This window comes from Erythrolamprus reginae, chromosome 8, assembly GCF_031021105.1.
Source record: "Erythrolamprus reginae isolate rEryReg1 chromosome 8, rEryReg1.hap1, whole genome shotgun sequence".
Classification (NCBI taxonomy): Eukaryota; Metazoa; Chordata; class Lepidosauria; order Squamata; family Dipsadidae; genus Erythrolamprus; species Erythrolamprus reginae.
Genome location: NC_091957.1, coordinates 58468524 through 58491192, shown reverse-complemented (window position 1 = coordinate 58491192; position 22669 = coordinate 58468524). Strand labels below are relative to the sequence as shown.

Below are 22669 nucleotides of genomic sequence, written 5' to 3'. Positions count from 1 at the left end.
CAGTAGATGCTTTGAACAAACTTCCAGCAGAAGTGGTTGGTCAATCCACAGGAACTGAATTGAAACATGCCTGGGAGAAACACGGATCCATTGTAACATAAAATGCAGGAAACAGTCTAAGGGCAGACTAGATGGACCAGGAGGTCTTTGCCTGCCGTCTATCTTCTGTTTCTGTTTCTAAATGTTGGTGTAGATTCGCGGTCAGGCCAGCGGGGGGCGCCCCAAGGAGGCCTCCGCGTGCTCGGGCAATGAGGACTGCAGGGGGGTTTTCGGGTCTGAGATGCCCCGTGACGTGGACCAGAAGTTCCCCAGGCGAGCGGCGGGCGCTGCGCTTTTCCGGCCTTTGGGATGCCGTGGGAACTTTCCCCTGAATGCGGCCAGTCCCGGCTCTGAATGCGGGGGGAGCCCAACGGGGCCCGGAGGAACCTCGACCGCCGGCAGGCTGCCCGAAGCCTCTGCTGTGCCCCCGCGGGAGAAGCCGCCCGCCCGGAGCCCCGGGCCGCCTCTGCCTCGTTGAGCCCAGCCGGGAAACGCTTCCAGCCGGCGCCCTCGCCCCCCTCCAGCTGGCGGCCCGGGAGGGGAGCCCGACTGGAGGGGGCGGTCGCTGGCGCTCGGCCCGCCCCTCGCCCGCCTTAGATAGCCCGCGCCCCGCCGGCCGCCTCCTTCCTTCCTTCCTCCCTGCCTGCCTCCGCGCTCGCCGGCTGCTGAGGAGCTGCGTGGCCGCGGCGGGTGAGAGCGGGCGGGGCGGGCGGGCGGGCGCGCGGACCTTCCGTCCGTCCGGTTGCAAGCGGAGCCCCGGGTTGCGTCAGCGCTGCCGCCGGCGGGGCAACAGGTGCAGCAGCTTCGCCTTGCCCGGCTCCCAGCGCCGTGCGGGCACTCCGGAGGGCGGGTCGGGCTCCGGGGACCGTCGGGCTCCGTCCCGCCAAAGTTTCTGCCGCCCTGCGAGGGACCCGGGCGGGGGGAGCGGTGGACTTTCCATCAGGGACCGACTGGCCTCGCAGCAGCCCGCCGGGGAAGCTCCAGGGGACGGGGCGGGCTGGCGGGAGGAGGCGGCCCCGCGCTGCTGCTTCCACGCGCCTGGCGGCTCCGTGGCTTTCGTTTATTTCTTTTATTGTATTTATATATTTGTCATACACGTGTAGAGTTATAGTTTGTATTAAGATAACAAAGTATAAAGAGGTGATTAAAAAAAGGGTTAAAAAAGGACAGGAGGAGAGGGAGGGGAGGCTCAATGGGGGCTTGGGCAGCTCCCTCTTGGCTGCAGGAAATGTAAGGTTGAAGATTTTGGGTTTGTGGGGAAGAAACCACAGAGTCCAGTAGTGAGTTCCAGGCATCGGTCACTCAGCAGTTGCTGAAGTCGTGTTTTCTGCAGTCAAGCTTCACCCCTCGCGTCCTGCCGAGCCTTTGCCGGCTGCAGCCGGGGCGGGAGAAAGGGGGCCACGGAAGCCAAGCAGGCGGAGGAGGACTGGCCCTCTTGGAACCCAAGCCTGGCCGACACCTCAGGGCGAGCGACGGGGCTGCTGGGTGTCCGCCTGCCTTCCCTTCCTGGGTCAATTTGGGCAAGGCAGCTCAGGGAAGGAAAGGCAGAAAGGGACCCATTGGGAGGGGGGGTTAGAAGCCCCTGCAGGACCAGGTGGGCTTTCCTGCCTTTCGCCTCGGCTTCTGGTCTCCAAACACGCCCCTTTTCCTTGCTGCCTTCTGAGCACGAGGCCGGGGCCAAGAAGGGTGTCGCCGGGGCCCCTTCCCACAAACACCCACTTCCGTCAGGCCTCCGGGCTCTGCGAAGGGCAAGGCCTGTTTCTGCCTGGCTGAAGGCAAACAGGTGCGTTCCTGTTCCAAGTGCGTCACTCGCCAGGTGCTAATTGCTGGCGATGAAAAGGGAGCTGCAGCCCCGATGCTCCTTTGCAGGGGGGGTGGGGGGCACCAGGGATGATCAGGCCTTTCAGAGACCGAGTCTTGGCGCAGCCGACTTTCAAGTCCGCCTCATTAGCGCTGCCTGGCAGGCTGGGCTTCCCGGGTCTCAGGAACCGCTGCAGAGACCAGAGAAGCAGCTCCCACGAAAGACTCTCCCATGTTTCTGCCTCCGTGGCGGTAACCAGGCCGTGTGGGGCGCAGGTGGTTATGGGGGGGAAAGTAGCACAAAGGGGGGTTGGTGCAGAGCCGGCCGTGTGCGGTCCAGTGAGATGGCTTGGCTACAGACATGGCATCCACAGGTGGGCTGCTAAGGGGGAACCGCGACGTGGGCTCGCCCCCCGTGGCTCTGAGTGCCAGCGGAGTCCAGTGCAATTCTGCTACGGCACCTGGGCCACGGGTGCTCTTGCGTGTCTGCATGCAATTTCGCTACCTGCCCAGGTGCAGCAGCAGAATTGCGCTGGACTCCGCTAGCACTCAGAGCCACGGGGGGTGAGCCCACGTCGCCGTTCCCCCTTAGCAGCCCACCTCTGGTGGTAACCAAAGAGAAATATGTGGAGGGGCGTTTGTAGTGTAAAGCTTGCTGTGAGGAGTGTGTGTGTGTGCTTTGTTTCGTTCTGCAAGACCCCTGGACTATTGACGCTTGGATCCTGGTCTGGCTGACACGGAGGCCCAGCCTGGCCTCGTCCTTTCCCAGGTAGGATGCAGATTGATTTTGCTGTTCCCGTCCCTGAATTCTGGCCGGCTCTGGAGGACACCAGATAGTCCCAGGAAACATGTCTCACTACCACAGCACTCAGTACAGGGAACGTGGGAGCCAGGATCGGCCTGGTTTCCTATGTCACGTTGCGCTTTGCTTGTCCATAGCTTGTTGGTCTCTTACCCTGTGCCAGCCAAGTCATGTAAGCGTGCCATTGCGGGCACCCGTGAGAATCTGGCCAGGGAGTCTCACCTCCCGAGCGTCACCCGTTGGCCTCACCTTCGGGGTCTCCCTTCCGGTTACCCTTTCGTTTGCATCTTGGTTGCGCTGCCGGCAGCAGGGGACGGGAAGGCTAGGTGCCTCCCTGGATGGATGGACCTGACGAAGAAGGCGCTAGACCAGCGTGCCAGGCTCTGGGGATAACGGGCAGCCCTTTGCCCAATCACCGAGAGGGACCTAGTTGGGCAACCCACGCACGGCCATTACGGGAGGGAGAGGGGGCCGGCCGGCCTCTGCCCCGTCTGGCTGATGCAAGTGATGTCTCCCGCAGGACCTTTGGCCCCACCAGTGCGCGCTCGGCGGGTGGTGTCTCCTGAAGCGAGCGGGTGGCTCTTTCCTGCCAGGCCTCGATTGGCAGGGGGATGCCCCCGTCAGTCACAGGGGCACAGAGCGGCTCCTGGGCTTCTCCTCCCGTTCCCAGCAGGACTCACAGGGTGTGTGTGTGTGTGTGTGTGAGGCAGTGTCCCTCGATGGGGAATTTGTAGGAAGCCTTTGGGGAAGGGGTGGAGGGGAGGGCTGGGCTCCGTGGGGGAAGGCTCTTCCGCAGACTGGAGGGGGGGGGTTGCCGGCATGCCATGGACCGGTGCTGGGGGTTGGGGACCCCGGCCATGGGGGAGAGGCAGTGAAGGGCTACCAAATTTTTTACTACCACACTGTGGCCGTGGCTTATGCAGGACGCCCTGCGTTTTCTTTCAATTTCCTTCAGTGTAAATTGGGTGCTCTGGGGGGGGGGTCCATTTTGGCTACCCCACTGCGTCTCCTGCCCCAATCCAGGCTGCAGCCCACCCCTGGGGAGAGGGCAGCTTTGCTTACAGCTGCTTCAGGAGGGAAGGGGGGGAGGAGGAAAGGCCGGGGGGGCTCAAGAGCAGGTCCTCCGCCTGCCCCCTTCCAGCAGGGGCGAAGGGCCACTGACAGTGGGGGTGTCGGGGTAGCCGAGGCCCATTTCCTGCTTCAGGAAAGTTTGGGGCTGCCCTCTGGGGCCCGGTCAGGCTCGGGAGATCGGCTGAGCCGGAGAGTGTGAGCATCAGCAGCTCCACTCGAAACACACTCGCACCGGTGCTGCTTTTCCTTTTGCAAGGCCCCCCCTCCTCCCCCCCCGGTCCTTCCCGAGGTGCGCATCGTTTTCTAATAAGTCGCGGCCGATGAGCGTGAAGGCGTAAAGATCCCCCTGCCGCCTCTGTGTTTCCCGGTTGGGACTCTTAATAGGCCGGCAGCTGGCGGAGCCTTTCTTCCAGGCGTCGGCCAGGCTGGGCGGGAGGGGGGCGGTTTCCCTCCTGGCTGATTTGAGGAAGAAAAAAACAGGAAAATAAAATAAACAAACCCAAAACCTCCTACAAAGAGGAGCCCAGGCCAGGCCTTGAACGCAGAAGCCCCCTTGCCCTGGGTCGGCTTTTAGAAAACGGAAAAGGGACGGAAGTGACTCGCCCGCCTCTTCCTGGCCTGGGGCGATGGTGAGGGTGGGGGGTCTGAGTGCAGCCCCTCCTGAAACTCTGGGGAGCCTGGACCTCTGTCCTTCCTGGGCAGCCGGCCGGCCTCTCCCCTTCCTCAGCCTCCCAACTTGGCTTCCGTCTCTCTTAATGTCCCCAGTGTCTTCCATCCGTTCTTCACCTGCCAAGGTCGCCTCATGGCTCCTGGATGACATTGCTGGGTGAGGGGGCAGGGGGGCTTTCTGACATATGGAAAAAACCCCAATTGATGGCTTCTGCAAGGACCAGTGAGGAGCCGGGGATGGTGCACCTGAAATGCTGGTTGCTGGGAGGCGGTGGAGCAGAGAGCTCCTGCAGACCCAGCCGTGGCACCGACAGTGGTTCTGTGGCCTGACCCAGCAGGGTGGTCCAGATGCCTGGCTGTCTGGGCAAAGGTTCTGCTTCAGGGGCCAGCTGGGTTCCTCTTCTCTTCTGCCTCAGGGAGATCCTGGCAATCAAAGCCCAGGACGGGTTTTTCGGTTGGTGATCCCGGGGGGGGAGGGGGGATGCTTGGCCCTCCAGCCACTGAGTGTGGCCAGACACCTCCTTCATTTGTCCGTATGGAAAGGACCTCCAGGATGGCCGTTCCCTGAAACAACACCTGCATTTCCTGTATGTGCAACTCGCCTGGAGTGGGCCTAGGACAGTGATGATGGACCTATGGCCGTTGCCCTAGCTCAGCTCCAACGTGGATGCGTGTGCTCCCCAGTTGATTTTTGGCTCACACAGAGGCTCCTGAGGGCGTTTTTGGCTGCCAGGGAGCCTCCGGGGGGATGGGGAGGGCATTCCTACCCTTCCTCCACTCCAGGGAGGCCTTTGGAGCCTGGGGAGGGCGAAACTCGAGCCTGCTGGGAAACAGGCCATCTCCGGCCTCCAGAGGGCCTCCGTGGGGTGAGGGAAGCTGTTTTCGCCCTCCGCAGGCACTGAATTATGAGTGTGGGCACTTGCCCAGCACCCGGGGGGAAAAAGGTCTTCCCTCACTGGCCCAGGAGGAATGGGTCCTTCTCTTCCAGGGCAAAGGTCAAGGGGCCCAGGACCCCTTCTCCGCCTGGAGTGCTGCTGGCCTTCCATGAGGGCCACGGGGCGTGCTTTGGCCCCTCAACCCCTGCCAGTGCCTGCTTGCTCTGGGCTCTCCCTTCCCTGCAGTAACCTTGGCTACGCTGCCGTTGCCTGGGCCGTGGGGATGGCCTCCCTGCCCAGCTACAGCCGCAAACACTTTTGACCTTCTGCCTCTCTGGCGGCTATTAATAGGCGGAGGCTTCCGAGGCACAGCCGCTTCCTGCTCGAATGGCAAAGGCCTGGGTCCAGTGGCTCTTCGGGGCTTTGCTACCTGGTGGTCGGGGAGGGGAGGCAGGTCAGAACCTTGGAGGGAGGAGCTGGGTGGCACCTGCTGGGCTTTGCAAGGGTCTTGGCTGCAGGGAGGGGGCCGCCCAGGATGCCAAGCGGGCAGGAGCGGCACCCAGGAGCTTCCCCCCTTCCTGCCCCCCTGGCAGCTGTGCTGTCCCCCTTGGTGGGGAGCTGTGGTTCTGAAGGCTGCCTTCCAAGGAGGGTTCTCCTGCAGCCAGGAGGGGCTTTGTGGGAACTCTCACGCCGTCCCTGGCCACTCACTGACCGAGGGGGACCAATGGTGCAAGCAGCCCTGGGGCCATTCTTCATTTGCTCGCCCTTCTGCCATACAGCCAGCTGAGCCAAGCCACGGGCCCTGGGCCTGGCCAGGCAGTTGGCTTCCCTCGTCTTGCCCGGGGTTTTCATTTGCACCCAAAGGCCCCCCCTCCGTGGGCTGCTCCCATGCCTTTTCAGCCCCCCCTCCCCCCTGGAGTGGGCAGTGGCAACAGGAGCCGAACCACCGTGAAACCGGCTGGCAACCCTTCCGGGGGCAGCCGACTCCCAAGGCTGGCGCACCGACAGCTTTTGATGCTCCATCATTCCCGACAGCCGATGCGTGGCAGGATAAATGAACCGCTGTCAGAGCCGAGATTTCTACCCTGGCTGAAAAACCGGCTGGAAGTGCTGACTGGGGAGGGAACCGGAGCCAAGCTCGGCCTGCTGAGTTTTTGTAAGGATTTTCCGGTGCACCGGCGTGTGTGATCCCCGAAGGGCGTGCCAGGCTGGACCGGACAGCTGGTGGGAATGCTTCCCCTCCCCTGCCCATAGCCAGGGGGGCCGAGGGGGCTTTTATGGAAACCTCTTCCCCAGGGACGTCTGCCTGGTGGGAACTGTGGCCTGAGCTCTGGACTTTTGCTGGCACGGAGTGGAACCTGGCACTTGGTCCAGCCTCTCTCTCTTTCTCTCTCTCTCTCTCTCCTGGGAGACATTTCAATTATCTCCCACTGGGCTGGAGAACAGACTGCTGAGCACTGGGGGGGGGGGGCTTGTTTTTCTGCCTTGGAGGGAGGGGCCCTTTTGCAGGACCACCGATCCAGATCGCTTCCACCCTCTTGAGATGTAAGCCCCAAAATCTCAGCTCCCTCAGGAGGAATCCTGAGCCAGCCCTCTCCCCAGGGATCTGGATTAAGTTAACTGACCGCCCCCCTTCTGGGAAAGGGAGGCTGCGTGCCAGGCCCGGGAAGAAGGGGCCAGCGGGGAGAGGCGTGCGAGAGACACAAAGGCAGCGAGACCTTCCCTCTCCTCTCGGTCTCCTTCAGGGGGCAAAAGAAAAGAGGAAACACCCCAGGGGTAAATTCAACTAGTTTAAGGCTCTGCAATATCCGGCTTTGAAGCAGGCGGCTGCTGCCTCTGTGAGTTGCTGCTGCTCCTCCGGGTCTTGCTTAGCTGAGATACATATACATACGTACATATACTGTACACACACACACACACACACACACACACACAGAGCTCCAAAAAAAAAAAAAAGGGAACCCTCCAAGAACCCATCTTGGATCCGAATGAATGAAATATTCTCATGGAATCCTTTGTTCTGTACAAAGTTGAATGTGCACAACAGCAGGTGGAATTGATTGTCCATCAGTGTTGCTTCCTAAGTGGACAGTTTGATTTCACAGGAGTTTGATTGACTTGGAGTTATATTGTGTTCTTTAAGCGTTCCCTTTATTTTTTTTAGCATCTACCTACCTATCTAATCTATCTATCTATCTATCTATCTATCTATCTATCTATCTATCTATCTATCTATCTATCTATCTATCTATCTACCTATCTATCTAATCTATCTATCTATCTATCTATCTATCTATCTATCTATCTATCTATCTATCTATCTAATCTATCTATCTATCTACCTATCTAATCTATCTATCTATCTATCTATCTATCTATCTATCTAATCTATCTATCTATCTAATCTATCTATCTATCTATCTACCTATCTAATCTATCTATCTATCTATCTATCTATCTATCTAATCTATCTAATCTATCTATCTATCTAATCTATCTATCTATCTATCTATCTATCTATCTATCTATCTATCTAATCTATCTATCTATCTAATCTATCAATCATGTCTGTCTGTCTATCTATCTATCTATCTACATATCTATCTATCTATCTATCTATCTATCTATCTATCTAATCTATCTATCTATCTAATCTATCTATCTATCTATCTAATCTATCAATCATGTCTGTCTGTCTGTCTATCTATCTATCTATCTATCTATCTAATCTATCAATCATCTCTGTCTGTCTATCTATCTATCTATCTACATATCTATCTATCTATCTATCTATCTACATATCTATCTATCTATCTATCTATCCATCCATCTATCTCAGATTATTCTCAGATCATTATCAGCAAAAATATGTTACACACACACAATATAATGTGGCTTTTCCCTTCTGTGTATAGAATAGAATAGAATAGAATTTTATTGGCCAAGTGTGATTGGACACACAAGGAATTTGTCTTGGTGCATATGCTCTCAGCGTACATAAAATAAAATATACATTTGTCAAGAATCGTGTGGTACGACACTTAATGATTGTCATAGGGGTCAAATAAGCAATGAAGAAGCAATATTAATAAAAATACACAGGTGGCCCTGATTTCTCAGCCCCTGCAGGACACCAGCAGTGGTCTCTCCCCCCCCCAGCCGAGGAAAGAGATGGCCATTAATCTCCTCTGCTCAGGGCTCTGGAAGGGAGCAAGAGGCGTCTGCCTTGACCGCCTCTCCCTTTGGACAAAGCCATCCGTCAGTTGATGGATGGGAGAGGCCGATGGCACCGGCATCGATCAGAAGCGCAGCGACAGGTGTAAAGCCACCGGCCCTTCCTCCCTTTTCCCAACCTGCGAAGGACCGTCTGCGTATTTTAATAAAGACCCCAGCGTGTCTGTGCCACGCGAGGAAAGCGGAATCTCTGAGCAGGCCACGCTTGATATGCAAACCACGAGGCGCGTGGACACCCAGAGAGAGCTGTCACTTCCCGGAGAGGAGAAACAGCGCCTGGGTCGCTGCTCTTTGCCTCCGTCTGACCCTGGGTGCCAAAGCCAGCACCCTCTTTCTTAGCGCCCATCCAGCCCCCCCGCCACCTTTCCTGCGCAGGTGTAGGTGCCCTGCCGAGCCGTGGTGGTTATTTTTTGCAAAAACACTGATGGATGAGTAAAGGGCAACCCAGATTTGCAAACTGGGCTAAGTTTTACATTGTGGTTTACAAAGCATTGTGGTTGAGTTCCCAGAATTTATGAAGCCAAAATCAGGCCAGATCCAGGACGTTGGGGGTGGAATGGCAGGAGCCACTGACTTGCTGACAACAGAGGGAAGGAGGAACAGGAGGCAGAATCTGCGGGTGGGGGGTGGGGGGGGTTCTGCATAATCCCACCCTGAAGACTTATCTTGCCCTGCCAGTGACATGATCGGCAATTGACTGCAAAATCCCCATTTCCCCCTGATCAGCTGAGACTCCGGAGGGAGAGAATAGATGGGGGCAGGGGGCCAGTCAGGGGGAGTATTTACAGGGTGTCCAGCAAACCTGGAAAACCGGGAAGTCAGGGAATTATCAGGGAAACTGGCTGTTTGGGAATTATCAGGGAACTAGTGAAAAAATGGAATAAATAGGGGGGAAAACCCAAACTGTATTAAAATGTTTAAAAGTCAGGGGAAAATCAGGTTAAAAAACCTGGATCTCGCTGCCTGGCAGAGTCAAGCAAAAATGAGCCTAACTGTGGCAGCCACTTGCTTCCTCAGCTGCCGATATTTCTCCACGGCTCAGCCGTTTGGTATGACGTCACGTACGACTGGGCTTTAATTAGATCCCAAGGGACAGGGAGATGTCCAGGAAGTATCAGGGAATTTCAAAATGCCTTTCCCCCCTGGACACTCTGATTTACCAGTTCTCCGAACTACTCAAAATGTCCACTACTGGTTCTCCAGAACTGGTCAGAACCTGCCAAATCCCACCTCTGAATTGCTGGGCCTGATGATGGGCTTGAAGGTCTCGTCCAGCCTGGCTTAGCTAAACTTTGTTCTGTCCTCTGTTAACCGAAGTTACCTTCCACTGGTTAATAACTGAAGGTGCCTCCCTGACGTCTATTCCAACGAGCAGCTTGTGTAAACACCATTAATCCACGCAGCCGAGGGGCCTGTTTTCCTTTGCTGTCTTCTGCAGGGATCTGTGATGCACAGGGGTGCAATGTGTAACCACCACAACTGGCGACCTCTGCCGCTTTGCATGGAGGGTTTTTCCTAAGGTGGCCGACATGATTCCTGGTCCTCTCTGGGCTTTCCGATACGGAGCCTTAAACCCGGGTTCTCAAATAGGAAGATGGGCCCCTTGGATCTCGGCTCCTCTAAAAACATCACCTCCAGAGTAACCTTTGGAAGCCCTGGCTGGACTTTCTCAGCATTGTGCGCCGAGTGCGATTCCTGTAGAATCCACTTGGAGACGGTGCAAGGCGACTTTTCAGCCAACCAGGAGAGGTCCAGAAACAGAGCTGGGCCTGAAAGAAGACAGGCAGGGGGTCCAGGGGGAAAAGCATTTTGAAATTCCCTGATATTTCCCTGTAACTTGTGACCTAGTTAAGGCCGCAGTCGTAGATGACGTCATACCAAACGGCTGAGCCATGGAGAAATATCGGCAGCTGAGGAAGCAAGTTCTTGACACAGTTATGCTCATTTTTGCTTGACTCTGACAGGCAGCAAGGTCCGGTTTTTTTTACATGATTTTCGCCTGACTTTTAAACATTTTAACACAGTTTGTTTTTTCCCTCGATTTATTCTGTTTTTTTCACGAATTCCCTGGTATTTCCTGAACCGCTGATTTCCCTGATAATTCCGATTTCCAGGTTTGCTGGATACCCTGGCAGGGCAGCTCAGCTGGGCTAAGCCTTCCGGGCACCAGCCCAGACACCCCCGAGGCTGGGCTGGCCCCCCCGTCTCGAGCCGCCTGTGACTGCGCTGCAGGCCTCTCTCCCCACTGCCGGCTGACCAGCTCTCCTGTTTTCTCTGCCAGGTCCTTTCAGGAGACGGGACGTGGCCCCCCCATTGGCCAAGATGCTGAAGACAACCTTGACCAACTTTGGCAAGAAGCTGATCCGGCAGCGGACGGTGGACCTGGGCTCGCAGGACACTCAGCTGGCCCGCTGCCTCTCCACCGTGGACCTGATGGCTCTGGGCGTAGGCAGCACCCTCGGGGCAGGGGTCTACGTTTTGTCTGGAGAGGTCGCCAAGGATCAGGCCGGCCCCTCCATTGTGCTCTGTTTCTTCGTGGCGGCCGTCTCGTCCGTCTTGGCCGGTCTGTGCTACGCGGAGTTTGGAGCCCGGGTGCCCAAGGCTGGCTCGGCCTACCTCTACAGCTATGTCACCGTTGGGGAGATCTGGGCCTTCACCACAGGGTGGAACCTCATCCTCTCCTACATGATAGGTACGCAGCCTTCCGCTCGGAGCAAACTCTGCTGGAGGAGGGGGCGGGAATGTCCAAAAGCCATGGCTCGCTTGCAGCAGGAAATCAGGAAAACTCACATTTCCCATGGGCCAAGCTGTCCCTGAATTGCGATGGGTTCTTCTATGGCAGTGATGGCAAAGCTTTTCTTCCTCGGGTGCCAAAAGAGCATGCACGCACACTATCGCACATGCGCCAGTGCCCACAGCCATAATTCAATGCCTGGGGAAGGTGAAAACAGCTTCCCCCACCCCCCTGCAGGCCTCTGGAGGCTGGAAACGGCCTGTTTCCCAACTTCTGGTGGCCCAGTAGGTTCGTGTTTCGACCCCTCCAGAGGCTCCCTGGAAGCCAAAAATGCCCTCCCGGAGCCTCTGGGCGAGTCAAAAAACAGCTGGCCGGCACACACCTGCACATTGGAGCTGAGCTAGTGCAAAGGCTTGCGTGCTAGCAGATATGGCTCCAAATGCCGCCTGTGGCACCCGTGCCATAGGTTCGCTGGGCTAAGCAATGGGTTCTTCTATGGGATTCTTCCTCAGGTAGTCCGGCAAAGATGCCAAAACATCAACTCATCAAAGTTGCAGGACACGCTTGCTTAGAAATGATCTGCAATATTTTCTGGATCCCCCTCCCCAAATTTTAGTTTCCTCTCAACTGTTATGAGTAGGGATTCGATGACAGCCCAGAAGAGGAGAGCCAAGAACAGGTTAAATTATCATTGCTTTAGTGCACTTGCGAACCATTCCTGATAAGCCACGGTTTGGATTGGGGAGCTTCAGAACTGCCTTTCAGCTCCGCAGGCGTGTTGGGTTGGAGGGCACCAGAACAAGAAGAGCAGAATCTGTGCAGCCACAGAATTCTTCTTCTTCTCTCCTTTGTCTTTGAGTTGGGGGTGGACATGGGCCCTTTTCTGAGTTCGCACAGCAGGTGAACCAGAAGCCGAGGGGCCCGTGGTCCTCTCTGGGCCTGGTTGTTTCCTTGCAGTTGTTTCCTTACCCAAACCAGGTCATCTCAATCCGGTGCTAGCCAGAAACGGACCCATTGGGCTGCGTTTACGTGACGTGCTCACTCACTACCCAAAGTAGGCCCTTTGCCGAGCTGGTTAAGCATGTCCCCAGGTAGGCTGGGCACGCATGGAGCACGTAAGCATGGAGTGCTGCCGGATTGCGAAGGAGGTGGGAGGCCAGAGTGGGGAGGGGGCGTCTTTTGTGCCCTCCCACCATCCTCTGCTCCCAAGAAGGGACAAAAGTCCCCTCCAGTCCTGCATGGGAGACTCTGAACCAGAGGTGGGCTGCTAAGGTGGGTGACGTGGCCTCCTCCCCGTGGCTCTGAGTGCTAGCAGAGTCCAGCGTAATTCTGCTGCTGCACCTGGGCAGGTAGCGAAATCGCGCATGGACACGCAGGTGTGCCCGTGGCTGCCCAGGTGCAGCAGCAGAATTGCGCTGGACTCCGCTAGCACTCAGAGCCACAGGGGGGGGGGAGGCCACGTCCCCATGCCACCTTAGCCACCCACCTTGCTCTGCGCTGGTGAAGATGCCCTTTTGCCTCCCGCAGGGACCGCAAGCGTGGCCCGGGCCTGGAGCTCCACCTTTGACCACATCATTGGGGGCCACATCTCCACTTTCTTCCGGAACCACACCGCTCTGCACCTGGAGCACGTGCTGGCCGAGTACCCGGACTTCTTCGCCCTCTTCTTGGTGCTGCTGCTGACAGGTGAGGCCGTCCGACCTGCCCGGGCAACTGCGGAGATGAGACGGGCAGCGGGAGGCACTCCAGGGCAGAGCCTGTTTGTTTAAGAAGGTCGTACGTGTTTCTGCTGTGGAATCTCTCCGGATGCTGAAGGGATTTATTGGATCTTAAGAAAACAGAAACGCACAACTGCGCATAGGCCACAGCTATGCCGACTGCAGGAAGCGCCTGGGACCCGGTGGGTTTCCATAAAATGCAGACCTGGCACGGAGGTTGTTTTCCTTCCCTTTTCATAACTCTGATGCAAAGTTACCTACAAATCCCACAAAAAGATACGGGTCAAATTGAAGGGGTCCAAAGACTACAAAAATGGTGGAAGGTCTTAAGCATAAAACGTATCAGGAAAGACTTAATGAACTCCATCTGTACAGTCTGGAGGACAGAAGGAAAAGGGGGCGCATGATCGAAACATTTAAATTTAATAATAATAATAATTATTATTATTATTATACAAGTCTAATAAATAATAATAATAATAATTATTATTATTATTATTAATTAGACTTGTATGCCGCCCCTCTGCAAAGACTTTAAATATGTGAAAGGGTTCAATAAGGTCCAGGAGGGAAGTGTTTTTAATAGGAAAGTGACCCCAAGAACAAGGGGGCACAATCTGAGGTTAGTTGGGGGAAAGATTAGAAGCCACGTGAGGAAATAGGATTTGACTGAAAGAGTAGTAGATCCTTGGAACAAACTTCCAGCAGGCATGGTTGGTAAATCCACAGTCACTGAATGTAAACCTGCCTGGGATAAACATAGATCCATCCTGAGATCAAATACAGGAAAGAGTAGAAGGGCAGACGAGATGGACCAGGAGGTCTTCTTCTGCCATCAGCCTTCTATGTTTCTGAGTTGGATCCAAGCTGGGCAGCTGGGTCAGTGTTTCAAAGTAGCCAAGCAGAGCAATGAGAGAGGAAGGAGAACATTGGCTTGGTGCATCGGAGTTTCTCGACTTTGGCAGGCGGACGATGGGTGGACTTCAACTTGCCAAAGTTCAGCCACACTGACCTGCCTTGGCTTCCCCCCAGAGCAGCCCATTAATGATCAGCCAGTGGACGAGGGATGGACGCGGGTCACGAGAGAGGAGGCTGAGAGCAGGGCCGGCATTCCTTGGGAAACGGCGGGAGGGTGGGGTTGGTCTTCTCAAGGTTGGCTGATCGGCTGTGGCCGGAGCCGAGCGCTGGACTGGACCACATCTCGATAATTGGCAGGCTTTGGGTTGCTGGGCTGTGCCTGCCATCTTGCAGAGTTTGACGCCACCTGGTCCTGCACAGAGGCGGCTGGACGGACGCTTGATCTGATTCCAGGAGAACACGAGTGGGTGGGGCACTTCTGCGCATGGGCAGAACCTTCTGCCTGTCTCCAGATGGTCCGTGACGATGTCCAGGCGGGTGGGAGGAGCCTCCTGTGGCTGCCACCGGTTTGCCCAATCTGGGGTAGAACCCCACCACTAGCCACTAGCACGCAGAGCAACGGAAGGGGCTGTTGTTGGTCTCCCAAAGCAGAACAGAATTGCACGAAGCGGGCTTGGGTCCGGCCTGCCTGTCCTGCTTCTCCCCTTTAAGCCCCGGACACCTTCCCCTGACCCCCGCCGTCACCCCAGGCCCACCGGCCTCTTCTCTTGGGCTTGCAGGGCTGCTGTCGTTCGGCGTGAGCGAATCTGCCCTGGTGAACAAAATCTTCACGGCCATCAACCTGCTGGTGCTGAGCTTCGTCATCGTGGCGGGTTTTGTGAAAGGAGACGTCAAGAACTGGAACCTGTCCAAGGAGGACTATCAGAACCTCTCGCAAAACCTCTTGGAGCCTGGACACAAGTACGGGCCCCTCCCCAGCCGCGGCTGCCCCTTGGCTTTTTCCACAAGGGGGGTGGAGGATGGTGCCCTCCAATTGGCCTTGTGGCACCTGCTGTTCTTTTTGGGGGTGTGGGGGGTGTGGATGGATCTGCGTTAATGCCCGAGGGGAAAGCGGCAGGGTGATGGGGGGCCAGTGCCCCTCTTAGAAGGGCTGCCCCTCCAGGAGACCCCTTTCCTCACCTGCCCCCTGCCTCCTCCAACAGGGACCACTTTGGCCAGGGAGGGTTCGTCCCCTTCGGCTTTGAGGGGGTCCTCTCGGGGGCTGCCACCTGTTTCTACGCCTTCGTTGGGTTCGACTGCATCGCCACCACAGGTACAGTCGCGCTTCGGAGGTGGGGGGGCTGGTTGGGGAGGCAGCGCCGTTTCTCAGGGCTCTCGGCCGGGTGCTAGTTGGGCCGGTTCCAATATTCTCAGATTCAAATCAGGGACACGTCAGGAAGGCCAGAACTCAAGGCATCCGCTCTGAGGCTCAGATTCCCGGTTCCTCCACGCCATCTGTAAGGAACAGGCCCATCCTTTGGCCAACGGTGGCCAGCACTGTGGTTGCTCGGCTCCTCAGGAAGACCACCATGAAAAACAAATCCCCTGGCCTGCTTTCATGCCACATACACACAAACACGCACACCTGCTTCTCTGCTTTATGTTTGTGAGAATGTGCAATCCCCCGCGGAGCCCCCAGCTAGAGCCTGGCCTGGGTCAGATGAGGAAGGGGTGATGGATGACCCCATCCTCAACATCAGGGTGCGTAGAATGATGGGACACCAGGAGCAGCTGCGCAGAGGAAGATCCTAACGCACAGCTGGAAGCAAAGAGGGAAGCTTGCAGCAGGTCTGGCGAGAGAACTCTTGCGAGAGTTTTGCAGTTGACAGGAACAAGGACACAGAGTTCCTAAAATGACCTCTTGTGTCTTGAGACAACTAAGCCCAGTTTTTGGACACTTGACTTTGAGAAAACTGTAGCTCTGAAAACACCAAACACATTTTGGAAGCATTTTTGAAGAACCTCGGGGGGTGGGGGGGGGGGTGTTTATGAGAAATTTGTTTCCAGCTTGGGACGTTAACCCTGACCCTTTGGATCATAAACCAACATTCCTCTGCAGTCATTGTGGCTCTAAGCCAATTTGTACAGCAATATTATTTTGTGTTTCGTAATCCTCAGTCGGTGTGTGTTTGTGTACTGCCTCGTTGCGTGACCGGGCTGTCAGGCAGAACTGGCCGGAGGGCCTTTCACCTTAGCCGAGAGAGGAGGATTTGGCTGCCCTCTCACCTGTGTCATTCCGCACACGCCCCCTCTGCCCCCCCCTCGGTTCTTCTGCAGGTGAGGAAGCCCGCAACCCTCAGCGGTCCATCCCCATCAGCATCATCGTCTCCCTCCTCATCTGCTTCGTGGCCTATTTCGGTGTCTCGGCTTCCTTGACCTTGATGGTCCCCTACTTCCTGGTGGATGACGAGAGCCCGCTGCCCGATGCCTTCAAGGCCGTGGGCTGGGAGCCTGCCCGCTACGTGGTGGCCATCGGCTCCCTCTGTGCCCTCTCCACAAGGTAAGGGGTGCGAAGGGAGGTGGCTCAGTTCAGCCGGGCGTTCTCGTCTCTTGGTTGGCGGGGTTTATAGCTGTCTCATCGAGATGACTGACAGGTGACTGGCTTCTTAATTGTACTGGGACCCAATCTCCCTGGCGTCTAAACAGGCCGTTTTTGAAGGAAAGGGCAAGAGAACATGATGGGAGTTAGAGGTCTGAGAGGGGGAAAGAAACAGCAGGATTCTGTGGTTTGAAAGAGAGTTCTCACCTACGCGGAAGATTAACGTATATCAGGACTGAAGGATGTGAGGGGCCACCACAGAAAAATCCCCCTGCCCAGACGTTGCTGCTGAAAGCATGAAAACCAAGGGCCTTTTTTTAACAAGACATTGGCCAACGAAGCGTTTCTGGAACAGAGGCAGCCCCTTGCTTCGTGGAGAGGTCTGAGCCCCCGTCCCACCTAAGGCCCAGAAGCCAAGTGTGGAGAGGTATCACAGGCCAAATTCACACACACACACACACACACACACACACACACACACACACGGCCATCCAATCTCTTTCTCGGCTGTGCAGCTTGCTTGGCTCCATGTTCCCCATGCCGCGCGTGATCTACGCCATGGCCGAAGACGGGCTGCTCTTCCGCTTCCTCTTCCGGGTTCACAGCCGGACCAAGACTCCCTTGGTGGCCACTGTCGTCTCAGGCATCATTGCAGGTATCCGTCCACTGATGGGTCTCCTCCTCCGCCCCCCCCCTTCTCTGTGGTCCTGTGGTTTTTGCATCCTCTCTTCTCTTGCAGCCCTGATGGCCTTTGTCTTCGAGCTGAAGGACCTGGTCAACCTGATGTCTATCGGCACCCTCCTGGCCTACTCTCTGGTGGCCATCTCTGTGCTCATCCTCAGGTGGGCCTCTGGGGGGGAAGGGCTTGTCTCTGGGTGCTCATCCCTCGGCAGCTTAGTGGGTGGGCAGCCAGGCTTTGCAGGGGACTATTGTAGTGCACAAGTGGAGAAGTTGAGGTGGTTACATAAGAACCTAAGAAGAGCCCTGCTGAATGGGGCCAAAGACCATGGAGTCCAGCATTCTGTGTCCCACAGTGGCCCCCCAATTGTCCATGGGGATCTTGAGCAGAAAGAGAAGGCAAGACCCTCCCTTTCCCTGGACCCCCAACCAATGGTACTCAAGGGAATCCTGCCTGCCTCAACCCACATAGAGGCATAGGCACTTGGACATCCAGAGAGGGAGAGAGGGAAGGAAGGAAGGAGAGAGAGACAGAGAAACAGAGAGAGAAGGAAGGAAAGAAGGAAAGAAGGAAAGAGAAAGAAAGAAAACATAACAACTAATTGTCCAGGGGGATCTTGTGCAGAAAGAGAAGGCAAGACCCTCCCTTTCCCTGGACCCCCAACAAATGGGACCCGAGGGAACCCTGCCTGTCACATAGAGGCATAGGCACGTGGACGTCCGTTTCAATAAAGGTTGAGAGAGGCCACCTGGCCCTCTGTTCTCCCGGGCACTCGTTGTTTGCAGAGGGACTAGTCAGGAATTCCTGCTTCTGCCACTCTCGCTTTCCTGACAGGTACCAACCTGAGCTATTTAAGTTCTCCAAAGACTTGGAAATGCTCCAGATAAATGGAAGCGAAGAAGAAAAAATGACGTTTAATTCCACGGCCGGTGACGGTGGCCAGAATGCGCTGAAAGAGAAGTTCATCTACAGGCGTCTTGTCTTCCCCTCCGAGGACATCCCAACCCATGTGTCGGGGCGCATCGTCTACATCAGCACCACAGTCGTGGGTAAGGACCTCTGGGGAGAGGGAGGAACTGGGGGCCCTTGCTGGCTTGCACCAGTGAGGGCACCAGTGGCTGAGACTAGGGGGCCTCCAGAGATGACCGCAGGGAGCAAGTGGCCGGGTTTGGCTCCTTGGCCGGAGACCAAGAGAAAACCCGGAAGAGGCCGGAATCGGCTCCCAGGGTTGCAGGCTTGAGATTTTACAGCCGAGTGGCTCCTCGGGCGTGGGAATGGAGGAGGTCACTCTAGCCTGCCTGACCCTCCCTTCCTCCCCTTGGGTATCCTGTCCTTGCAGTTGTCACGATCACAGCCCTGTGTGGCATCCTGGCCCATGAATGGGCAGCACTCCTGAGGGGCAGCGTTGGCTGGGTCATTGCCTGTGTCCTCCTCCTGGGCGTTTTGCTCGCTGGCACCATCATCATCTGGAGGCAGCCGGAAAGCAAGACCCGCCTCACTTTCAAAGTAAGACCTCTGCCCAGCTCTTCTTCCCCAGGGGCCCAGGGGGGAGGCCTGAGTCCGGAGCCTTGCCCTGGGCAGAGGAGCAGGAGAGCCGGGAGGTTTTTCCCCCTCCATGGCACTTGGCCAGGACGGTTACCGCCTGCCTTCAGGCCAGGTTTCCATGCTGGCCGGCCCCCTCCCAACGGCCCCCCCTCTTCCTTCCCAGGTGCCTGGCCTGCCCTTGCTCCCCCTCTTCAGCATCCTGGTCAACATCTATCTCATGATGCAGCTCGATGCAGGGACCTGGGCCCGCTTTGCTGTCTGGATGGCCATCGGTAAGGCCCTCGCCGCTCGATTGCAAGGGCTGCCTGGCGCAGGATCTGTCCCGCAGGGTGACCTTGGTCGGCTGTTGGGACCAGGGCCGCTGGGCCTGCTAGAGCCTCTTTCAGCCGCTTACGTACCTTACCCAGGCTCCAGAAGGACAGGCCGTTCAGTTCACCGTTCGGCTGCGGGTGGGGGTGAGAAGCCAAAGGGGCGGGGCCTGCACTGAGACGGCCTTTGTGAGAGAGGAGCTGTTGCTGCCCTACGGCTGGCAGAGAAGCAACAGCTCCATTTACTCATTGGTCCCTGGCTATCTCTGTGCGGCAATTGGAAACTGCTGTGCAGAGGCCTGTTTCCACGTGCGCAGCCGCGCAGCTTAGCGGGAACATAGGGTTGCTCCTGGTTTGGACCAGTTCGTAGAACCGGTAGCAGTGACGGCAGGTTCCACCCATCTGCCCTGGGATGCTTCTGCACATGTGCGAACCACTGGCAGTGTAACTTAGAACCCACCGCTGGCCTGCTCTTACACTGTGGACTCTTGCCCCGTTCTCCCTCTCTCAGGCTTTGCCATCTATTTCGGCTATGGGCTCCAGCACAGCGAGGAAGGCCGGGGGGCCCAGCAGTCCCAGTCAGCCACCGACAAGGCCCTGCCTTCGGCCAACTCTGAGCTGAGCCAAGAGATCGCCAACTGAGAGGAGCGGCTGCTTCTGTCCTCCTCCCACCGCTGTGGACCTCTCTCCCCCGCCCGTGTTCTTGTTCGCCTCCTGCCCCTCCCTTCAAGAAGGAAGCTGTGGCACGTGGGACCCTCACTGGCCCATTGGACTCAGCCTGTGGCAGCAGCTGCGTTTCGCAGAGGAGGTGACTCAAGCAAGCTGGGACCTTTCCTCCTAGGTGGGATTGGGAGGGGAGGGGCTGCCCCCCATGGCTTATTTATTTACCCGGCTTTGCTGGCTAGATTGCCTTCCTCCGGCCTAGATGTGTGTCCAAGTGTCAAATGTGGAGAGTCCCCAGATGACCTCCGGGACAGCCAGACTAGTCTTAACTCATGTTTGTATGTCTTCTTCTTTTCTTCCCTTCCAAAGATGTTTCATGTGTTTTTTATATCACTACGACTCCATGCTCCTAGTTGGACTCCTCTGACCGTGCCAGTTTATTTTCTCTGTAGGCTTTTCTCAGATGTCTTGGGTGGTGGGTTTCCAGGGGAAGCAGCCTCTGACAGCCCCCAGAAATGGAGGCAGCCTGGGCGTTGTAGCAGTGCAGGATCAGGCTGGAGCACAAGGGCTTAAATAACTGTTGCTGTGTGGAGTTCTTCTTGCCAAACGTTATCCAAGAGACTCCTGGGGTTTCTCAAATAAAATAAAAACAGATCGTTTCTACCAGTGGGATGCAAATCTGGATTACCCAACATGCTCCCACATGTGGATTCGATGACACACCCAGCCCATAATAGTTTATTTGCAAGAGCAGGCTGCAATGCCTCGAATGAGTTGGCCCAATGGGTAGCGTGGAGTGGGGCGAAAGGTGGGCCAACAGCTGAGTAAAGTCATAGTAAAATAAATCAGTTATCATGAAACTAAGTCTGGAGATGACCATTGTAACATCAGCCTTAGGGGCTCTCCCATGATGGGAGGGGATGATGCAATAGAAGTGGGGGGGGGGGAAGCTGGACACTGACCTCGTGGTCAATAGCTGCTAACAAGAGAGCCCTTGACCCCGGTGCCGCCACCTTCTGGACCAGAGGCCAAGGGCTAAAGATGGAGGCCGAGCAAGGGAGTAAAGGCCTGCGGTGTCTGGCTGTTTAGAACTGAGCCAACCGCTGGCAAAAGCTCAAAGCAGAGTCAGGTCCTTGCCAGACTTCATCTGTTGCAGAGACGGCAAAGTCAATAAACCTTCCGTGGCTCTAAAACAGGGTGGAGATTTTTCCCCCTCTCAATAAAAGAAGCCAAATTCATTGTCCAGCTACTGATTTCGTTTTGGCACATCCTGAAACTGGCAAGGAAGCCGCCAGGTTGGCAAAGAGGGGGTTGGAATCGCTTGTTTTCTCCAAGGGTTAAGGGGGTGGGAATGGGACGGTTTATACCACGCTGCAAATTATTTACCTTGGACTGGGAAAACAGTTCTGAGAATTTCCCCAGAAGGCTGGACAGTGACGTTGGTGGCACGTACGCAGAGACACGCCACTGGCACCAGAGGGCCAAGCTTTCTGACCAGGGAGCCAGGGCCAAGTTCTCTCCTGCCAAAGCCATTTCAAGCACCACACAGCCCTGGCCCAAGTCCTACCATGAATCCCCCCAACATTTCTCCAAAAGCAAATTGTGAATGTGCAGGGCCAACTCTTGAATCCGTTGTGTTCTGGAAGTCAGGCTCCCTACGCACACTCTCGGCGTTCCCTCTTTCTGGCACAAGCTCAGTTCAGGGTTTGCAACTCCGGGCAGGAGGTCTCGGGTCTTCTGAAGAGGCCCCCAGGGATAAAGGGGCCAGTTCAGCAAAGGCCGCTTCTCGTGTTCCTAACTTCACCTTAATTCTGCGGCCTCGCTCAGAGCAAGAGGGGAGATTTCCACTTGTTTTAACAGAAGTGTGTTGCCTTGTTTGAACATCTGCCCATGTGCACAAAACTTCTTCAACGTGAATATGATACGCAGCATCTTAGTGCATTTGTTGGACCAAATAAAATGTTGTGGTATTATTCGGTCTCCTCTGTGGTTTGTAGAATGAAGGTGAGAACGCAATTCAATTGTTTGAGTGATGCTCTAGAGCCACAGAGTGGAAGGAAACCTGGCTGGGACAGAGGACGAGGGGATTTCCTTAGAAATGCCACACTCGCCAGCAGTGACCGGCTGCCCAAAATTGGTGTGGCTTGATGGTCATGTGGCTGGGTGGGAGTGGCTTGCCGGCAATGTAACCAGGTGGGAGTGGCTTGTCATGGGACTGGGGGTGGTGGCTTAAAGGTCATGTGACTTAGTGGGAGTGGCTTTCTGACCAAGATGAGCTTTCAAATAGGGGCTCGGACTCTTTTTCAGTCGATTAAGTCCCATTATTTGAATAGCCACAAAAAAGGAAAAATGATTGAGAAAAATGATTGGTTGAGGAGCACAGTCACATTTGAAGGTTTTGTCCTGAACCCACAAGGTTCAGTATGATAACAGATGAGGCAAGTAGCTCAATTTTCTTGAATTGCCATAAAAGTTCAGTTCTAGATAATGATTGAAATGATGACAGCATTTATGGGTAAAAACATACTATTTAGTTATTTCCTATTTTAAACTAATTAAGGATCATACTAAGTACTAGACATGGAAGGACAATAAAAAACCTATTGTATTCAACTAGTCCATAAAGGGTCCATAAACATAGCACCCCCACTGCGTCTCCGCCCCCCACCCCCACCCCGTGGGAGCCGCAGCCCATTTCTGCTCTCGGGGTGAGGTGAGGTGAAGAAGGCTGGGCCCACAGATTTCAGCACAAAAGAGGAAAAACCAGCCCTGCCAAAGATCACAAAGATACCAGGAACCCGACTGGGTGATGCAATAGGGGGGCTGGAGAGGCAGATGGGTTGCGCAAGCGGAGCAGAGCCCAAGTGACAAGCTTGCAAGGGAGATCTCGGCAGCCTGCACGCAAGGGGGGCTGACACAGGGGCAGCCAGGCAGGGGGCTGGGAGCCACCCTGCTGATGAAGGGGGCCACACTCTGCCCGGTGGGCCAGGCCAGAAGTTCCCCGTTTTGTCCGACTGCCACCTGTGCCCGAGGGGAAGGTTTACCAAAGGCCGGATTCCAATAAACTCTTGCAAGCAATTTGATTTAGGCCCGAGC

General features: G+C 55.8%; 2 protein-coding genes across 3 annotated transcripts in view; one reads left to right on the top strand and one right to left on the bottom strand.

The window, feature by feature from the left end:
- TEX11 (testis expressed 11) overlaps positions 1 to 22669 on the bottom strand; it is a 53961-nt gene that overhangs the window by 26478 nt on the left and 4814 nt on the right. The window lies entirely within an intron of this gene.
- SLC7A3 (solute carrier family 7 member 3) lies at positions 656 to 21546 on the top strand. 2 transcript variants are annotated; one of them, XM_070760040.1, is made up of 12 exons: positions 656 to 729; positions 10772 to 11182; positions 12752 to 12910; positions 14580 to 14760; positions 15003 to 15112; positions 16117 to 16339; positions 16894 to 17033; positions 17118 to 17220; positions 17892 to 18106; positions 18397 to 18563; positions 18766 to 18874; positions 19422 to 21546. In XM_070760040.1, exons 2-12 carry the CDS (start codon positions 10813 to 10815, stop codon positions 19550 to 19552), a joined length of 1908 nt encoding a protein of 635 aa, XP_070616141.1. In that variant the 5' UTR covers positions 656 to 729; positions 10772 to 10812; the 3' UTR covers positions 19553 to 21546. The 2 variants fall into 2 exon arrangements, with proteins under 2 accessions (XP_070616141.1, XP_070616142.1); XM_070760041.1 differs by lacking the exon at positions 656 to 729 and adding an exon at positions 748 to 832.